Below are 7258 nucleotides of genomic sequence, written 5' to 3' on the forward strand. Positions count from 1 at the left end.
CACAGCCTCCATTCCCTTGTTCTGCTTGTGGGGAGGAGGTAGCAGATGGTGGATGGGTAGGGAAGGTGTTTTTTGTTTTGTTTTTAGTTTCTCACTGCTACTGATAAATAAAAGTTATTAGTTTCCCAACACTGAGTCTGTTTTGCCCATGACAATAATTGTTGAGTGATGTCGCTGTCCTTATCTCAATCTCTGAGTCTTTTCTGTTGCATTTTCTCCCTGTTTTCCATTGAGGAAGGGAAAAGTTGAGGTGCCATTCAGTAAGGCTAACGTCCACTACCTTAAAGAGATCATGCTAGATCTTTCTCAGTGCACATGCATACTGACTTTTTAGCATGTATTCTAAATTCTTATTTATTCATGCAGCAAAGGAAATCCCTATGCTCTCACTTCCTAATTTCAAATAAAAGGTCACTAACCTAAAGGCAGTGAGTTGCAATGTTCTAGCATAACCATCTCTACCAAACATACTGACCGATTTCACAGGCATGAAAGTGGTCTGGCACTACCACTGACTGCTACATTTGCTTCTTTAATCTCAGATGTATCAACTAAGGAACATCTGCTCTTCTGGTGAACTTTGTTTCATCACACTTTGCATTTCTAGGTAACAAAAAACCTCTACACTTCCTTCAAAAAAGGGAAGGAGCTAAACAAAAAAAAAAAAAAAACAAACAAACAAACAAAAAAAAAGGAACTAAATTTCTCACTTTCTTGTAAGAAATAAATAATATATTTAAAGAAAGGTAACAACACTCTATGCTTTCTCTGCAGCATATTTTATGTGGAAAGTCACTTGCTTTGTATCACAGTCTGTCTAAAACACTCTTCAGGATAATGCTAGTAAGTCGCAATTTATTAATGGCATTCAACTATATTTAGGATTGTCTAATCTTCATATGAAGCTGTGAGCTTGCTTCCTGGAAAACAAGACCTAGACTTTGCCATAGATGAACAACTAAATGATTTAAGAACAAAAGGATTTAAGAACAAGTTTATTACCACCAAGACAAGACATAAAAAAAATAGCTTTTACAGAAACAAAAGCATAATATTGTAATAAATTCTGTCATTTTCCTAATCTTATCTGGTAGTCTTTCACAGAAGTATTACCTTAAACTCCTACTGAGTTCTCTCAATGTTTAACATTCTGCATCATACTCCTAAATGTTTCTATTATGAAACATCCTCTTTCGGCAGATGGATATTACCCAAACACTGTCTTACTTCCTCAAACAATACAGCAGAGAAAATTTTCTACACCAACCCTGACAATTTTGCACAGCCGCATTAGGTCCATTAGTTAAAATGTGCTTATGAAAAGAGAATGATCTTTTTATCTTGTATTTTCTTGTCCATGCAAGAAATGGCGAGAAATGGTTTACTCCAAGTCTCGGGTCTTCCAAGTGTGAAAACGTTCATTAATGTAGGAGAAAAGTGAGCATCTCAAGTGGTGAATTACTTCTTTTTCTTTTTTTTCTTTTCATCTGCTGCCATTTTTAATTTGACTTCTTCCATAGGAAGTGCTCCTAATTTCTTCTTCTTTGCATTCTTTACTTTTTCCTTGATGGCTTCAATATCAATTTTTTTCTCAGTGGAAGCTACACGGTAAAAAACACAAGGATAACAGATGTGAATTTTACTTTTCTAACTTCTAACAGTCTATGAGATGACTTTATACGTATCCACGGTAAACTGCATCACGTGGCATTGGTTAGGACTCATTTTATACTCACTAATGACTATAAACTATTGTAATTTTTGTTGAAATTAGCATTATACACAATCCTCTTTCAGTGGAATTCAAAGGAAAACAGTCATATAAAAAATCCTACACATCTGCATTTGAACACAGATACCATACACTGCATACATACAAATTATTATCGCTCACTCATCAGACCACAACTGTACTCCACCAAAATTAAAATGGACATGCTCTCTTGGACATATGTCTATGGCCTAGTTAGTCTCGCATAAAAAGAAGTTTTTGATTATTCAGTTCTTGGCTGCATAATTATTCATGGCATTTTATCTTTCTGCATGTAACTGTACCATCCTCATACTCCTCCCCCGGTCATCCATTAACGACCACTGTTGGAAACAGGATGTGGAAGTGCTGGTTGGTGGGGATATGACAAAGCCTTTTGATTTGACCCCCTCATGAAAACCTTCCTAAGACACTTCTACAGACAGTGTCAGAGTACTTAAGAATCTTAATAGTGAGCAACACGAATAAACTAGTCTCCGTTCATCTAGGTCACCGCATTTTCTCTTTTGGGCAGCAGTCACGAGTTTGGGTCTAATTATCCTGTCTCACATAGTTAATTCCTACACCCAGCTGTGATTATCAGGTGTCCTTTTTGAATCTCAGTTTTTCTCTGTGTACAAACTACTGCTGTCGTTTATCCTTGGAAGACTGAAGGATTTCAGTTCAAAACACACATCAGCTGAAAGAGCACAGTATGTGAGATACAGTGCAGTCAGTCACAAGATTACTGAAAATTTACTGCCATCACAAAAAAGTGTTGTATGTACATAGTGCATCTAATACAGTGAATAAATATATGCTACAAGCAATGAATCCAGGAAACTAAAGACTTTTTTCTCTACTGTGTAAAAAACAATCTCAGACAAGTTCTCACTCTGCCTATGTTACAGCTTTAATTTTTGATAACACTATTTGTCCTATCTTATACCAATACTTACTCGTGGCATAGGTTTTAAGATACATATTGCTTATGGGTCTCTTTTTCTTAAAAAATAGCTAGCATTCAACTGCAAAAGTTATGGCAGCTTCACTACAAGTCTGAAAGATTTATACAGTTGAAAGAATCAATTGAGACGGCTACCCCAGTATTTTCACCTGGACAATGCTCTAGAGAGAACTGTCTTTTAACAGATACAGAGTTACAGGCTGAATAATCTTTGTACTGTCTCTAGCAACTCTACCCATGGATTTAGCTGCTAGAATTATTTTTTTTCCAGCACGACCTTTCTCATTTCCTATGGCTGTAACTCCACATAATTACTTAGGCTAGGAATGAACAGTAACAGGTTTTAGAATACGGAAAAAAAAAAAAAAAAAGAAAAAAGAAAAAACAGGTTACCTTTCTTTGCTTTCACAACTGGCTTTTCCTTTGGTGGGATAAAAGCTTTATTTCTTTCTTCTTGTCTTTTCTTGACTGCTTCTGCTTGCTTTGCCTAAAGTTAACGAAAAAAAAAAGTCAGGTGTCAGTGCAGAGCAGGGCAAAAGGGACAGAAAGCAGAAAGTGACTGATTTCTGGCTTTAACTTAATAGTGGGTTGTAACAACTTTACCTTTATCTCTTCCACTCGCTTTCGTTTCTTCTGGCTTTCTTTCAAGAAGTATTCGCCACTTGCCAATTCCTTATCAATCTGCACAAGAAAAGTACTGACAAGCATTAGAAAGTTATGTATTATAAGCTAGATATATACTACCAGATAATCAGAACTTGACAGAAACGGCCTGCCAACTTCTTATCAAGAACAGGATTTCAAATCATGCTTTACTCCTACATAATCAAATAAAGTTTCAGCTGACCTTGCTTTCTGGCTGTGGAGGTGGGAATGGTGTGTACTCCTTCTTAATATTTTTCTTCTTTGGCTCCTTGCGTTTCTTCAAGTTCTTCCGCTTGAACTTCGGCAAAAATCTTTCCCAATTTTGTGACCTCAGTTCAGGATCTTTTGATAATTCCCGTTTGATCATCAAAGTCTTTGGTAGATTTAGAATATCACAAAGAAGTTATTAAAACAATAGAATCACAGTAGCACCCAAGAGCTTCAAACTACAGGCTTTACCAAACTTTCTTACATTGAATACCCTACACCTCAACGTTCAATTTCTCCCTGCATTGAGAGTTGAGAGATTTAATTATGACCAGAGAAAATGGAGAGATAAATATGTCTCAAGATGGGGAGAGTTTAAGGGAGCAGATATCAAGCAAACAATCAAAGGGAAGACATGTAATTACTCGCATACAGCTCTATGAGAAAGACATAGTACTTCTTTGTAAACAAAGGTGCACATTGGAGCATACTAACCTTAATGTTATAGATTGGATGTATGTTTTTCATCGTATCCAGAACAACTTTTCTAACCTGTATTTAATAGAAAAGAAAACAAACAGAAGACTCAGCATATGTTTCGTAGTCTGATCAATTAGAATACACGGTACACTAAGTTTCTTCAAAATGAATCACAGAAAATCCTCTCCCTCACTCCCCAAACAAAACAAAACAAAAGCAGATAGACTGAAAAAGCTAACAACTGGAAGGCACAGCACTTCACAAGTATCATCAGCTATACTGTCAGGTTTCCAGGACACTTCAGTATGACCTCCAAGCACTACTTTCTTGCTACCATGGATGTTAGGGTGTTCTTTGCTTTTAACAAGCATTCCTTCCCTACATAATTACTAAAAATATATTAGATGTTCCTCCAAGTTATGTATCATTAACAGTGCAGTATTTTCACTTACACCTCTTAACTATGAAAATTCTGTATTGTAGGCAATGGGAGCAAAAGCCAAACACACAGAAGTAGACATGTGTTACTCATATGCGAAGTCATCCCTTCCACACCTTTGCTAAACCTTGCTTTAAAACAACAACAAAAAATATTTTATAAATACTTCCTTTTTTCCAAGACAGAAAGGTCCCACACAGCAACAAAATTCATGAGCTGAGACTATGAGCACTCATGTAAATGTACCTTACTAACGCATAGCTGACAAGTCAGGGGGCTAACTCTTGAGGTTGCCAAATTCTGCCTGTAGTCCACCCCAGAGCTGGGCACAGAAGTGTGCTACACAAACTGCACTTTGGCCTCTCCTTACCTCTTTCAGCCCACTAAAAGGTCCAAGTGCTGAGACAGTGTTGCCTTGGACCATAATATAACAGTTGGTTAACAGCTCCAGGGCCTACAACAACAGATAGAATGGAGTCAGTGTAAGATGAAGATCTGACACAAATTTGGATCTAAGATTTTTACGGTTACTACGCCTATCAGAAATACCTTCAGAGTAGATCCTTTTGGCCCAAGAAGTCGTCCTCTTCTTTTTATAAAACTTTCTCTTTTTCTCACCAGCGATCCTATTTTAATGATGTCACACGCAACATCATCCTGAAGGATGCGAACTGCCTGAAGATACAAGCAGAAGGTAGTAACATCTGAATACGAAGGTATTATTCATGGGAATCAAGAGAATACTGTTGTTTATTTTTCCTGTCTTCACTGGCAGATATATTTACTTTTAAAATACATTTCATTTTCCTTGATGCCACTTGAAAATCCCACATTCTGAAAATGTACTATTTTATAAGTATTACTATGTGACCTGATACGATCTTCCTGGATTTAATACATACCTGTTCAAACGGAACACTTCTGGCTAGAAGTTTTATTAAATCTCGAGCCCTGATGATTGCATACGGATCAAAAGTCTTCTTAGTAGTAGTGACAGTCATGCTTCCTTCAATTAGATCCAGTGTTGCATTCACATACTGCAACATTTGGGAGGAAAAAAACAAAACAAAAAAAAAAAAAAAAACAAACAGTAAATTGATCTCTAAATAAGAATCTCATAATAGTATGAAGTTAAGAAACATAACACTAGACACTTCTTCAAAACTCTTAGACTGACTCTCAGCTTAAGAAAATTCGGAAAGGAAAGGGAAAGGGAAATAGACTGATAGATGATGTGGAGCACAAGGTTTGAAACACCACCTCTCTCATCTTGTTCCACCCAGGTGCAACAAAGTTGTCAGCTTATGGATGGTGATGACACTTGCTGCTGCAGTAGGCTTTACTGACATCTATAAAGAATTATGTATCTGGCTACAGGGACCTCTGTAAATTTTAATTCCAATGCAAGAACGACACCAGAAGTCCTAAGTGCAAGTGTATAGAAGCATACACACGCAACATCAGAAAAGCAAGGTGGGCTATTTTGATCAACATAACACCTACATATCCTAAATAACAAAATGTTATTACAAAAGCATTCATACATGCTCACTCAAAGCTTTCTGCACCAGCGGCCAGCACTCCTTCAGGTAGGCCTCTCTGTACTTGGGGAACAACGTTGCAAAACTGCTCTCCTCCAGCAGCCCTCTGGGGTTGTCTTCCCTTGTAAAAGCCGGCTCCTTCCACCCATCTGGCACGGTGAGGAGCTCAGATTCATCAACTGCTATAGATTAATGAAAGGAAAAAAAAAAAAAAAAAAAAAAGATGTTTTTGTTTCTCCTCTTTCACCAATGCTTATTACACCCCCTCCGCGTTTAACTACACAAATAACCGAGCGCAGGGACGCGGCTGCTGCTCAGCACCGTGCTGCGCACCGCTCCTGGCCTCACCGGAGTTACCGGATTAACCCGCTTAGGCAAAAATAAATGCAAAATGTTCCCCAGGCGAGCCAGGCCCGGCAGAGGAGACACTACAGCAGCAGCCGCCCGTGCCGCCTCCACCTTCGCCCCCCGCTCCTCGCCCACCTTCGGCCGCCTTCTTCTTGCCGGGGCGCCGCGGCCTCGTCCCGGCCGCCTCGGGAGCCGCCATGCCGGGCTGCCCGCCGCCACCTTCCGCTCTGCGACGGAACCGCGGCCGCACTGTGTGCCGGGAGCTGTAGTCCCCTGCCCGCCTCTAAATCCTTTTTTTTTTTTTTTTTTTTTTTTAACGTCCCCGCTAGGTGGCACTGGGGCGCTGCACAAAGCCCCATGTGGTGTGGTGGAGAAGCGGAGGAGGCGAATCGGTTCTCTCATGTCCCTATGTCACAGCACCACGAGGGTGGAAGAGACCTCCCAGTTCACCCCGTCCCACCGCCCCCTACCCCCAGGATCACCCACCCCAAAGTGCAGCCCACCCCAAAAAATGGCAGGTGTGGGTTGTGCAAGGGCTGTGCTGGCCGTGGGCATTGGCTTCTTGAACTGGGAAGACCACGGAAGGGCAGGAAGGTGGCGAGCCATGGGCAGGGGGAACACAAAGGCAAATTGAGGCAATGGGGAGCCCAATGTTGAGGTGTGGGGAGGAGGCAGCACCCCCAAGGCTGTGGGATCTCTGCCACATTGCTCTGACTGGCCAAGAACAGGAATGAGTGCAATTTCGAGGCTCTCTGGTGAAATACACCTTATTTTCCCCCAACTCACAGGCCTCTTGGGCAGCATGCCTGCTGCGGGTACATCTGTCTCCAAGGAAATGGGAACAGAGCATCCCTGTTGCTCGCCGGCTGGAAATATAAAAC

At 40.2% G+C, this 7258-nt stretch overlaps 1 protein-coding gene across 2 annotated transcripts; it reads right to left on the bottom strand.

Moving 5' to 3' along the window:
* Positions 1-966: 966 nt before the first annotated feature.
* Positions 967-6590, bottom strand: KRR1 (KRR1 small subunit processome component homolog). 2 transcript variants are annotated; one of them, XM_032207902.1, is made up of 10 exons: positions 6513-6590; positions 6033-6208; positions 5391-5525; positions 5038-5163; positions 4859-4942; positions 4065-4121; positions 3565-3735; positions 3321-3398; positions 3111-3204; positions 967-1601 (listed from the first exon to the last, which is right to left on the bottom strand). In XM_032207902.1, exons 1-10 carry the CDS (start codon positions 6574-6576, stop codon positions 1459-1461), a joined length of 1128 nt encoding a protein of 375 aa, XP_032063793.1. In that variant the 5' UTR covers positions 6577-6590; the 3' UTR covers positions 967-1458. The 2 variants fall into 2 exon arrangements, with proteins under 2 accessions (XP_032063793.1, XP_032063792.1); XM_032207901.1 differs by having other exon boundaries at positions 6033-6211.
* Between the last annotated feature and the right edge of the window lie 668 nt (positions 6591-7258).

This window comes from Aythya fuligula, chromosome 1, assembly GCF_009819795.1.
Source record: "Aythya fuligula isolate bAytFul2 chromosome 1, bAytFul2.pri, whole genome shotgun sequence".
Taxonomy (NCBI): Eukaryota; Metazoa; Chordata; class Aves; order Anseriformes; family Anatidae; genus Aythya; species Aythya fuligula.

Excerpts from the sequence above, each read along its gene's own strand:
- KRR1 (XM_032207901.1), bottom strand. The coding sequence starts at position 6,576 with ATGGCGGCTCCCGAGGCGGCCGGGACGAGGCCGCGGCGCCCCGGCAAG. Across the intron at positions 5,164-5,390 it reads GAAGTGTTCCGTTTGAACAG|GCAGTTCGCATCCTTCAGGA; the intron begins GTATGTATTAAA and ends TTGTATCTTCAG. Across the intron at positions 3,205-3,320 it reads AGCGAGTGGAAGAGATAAAG|GCAAAGCAAGCAGAAGCAGT; the intron begins GTAAAGTTGTTA and ends CGTTAACTTTAG.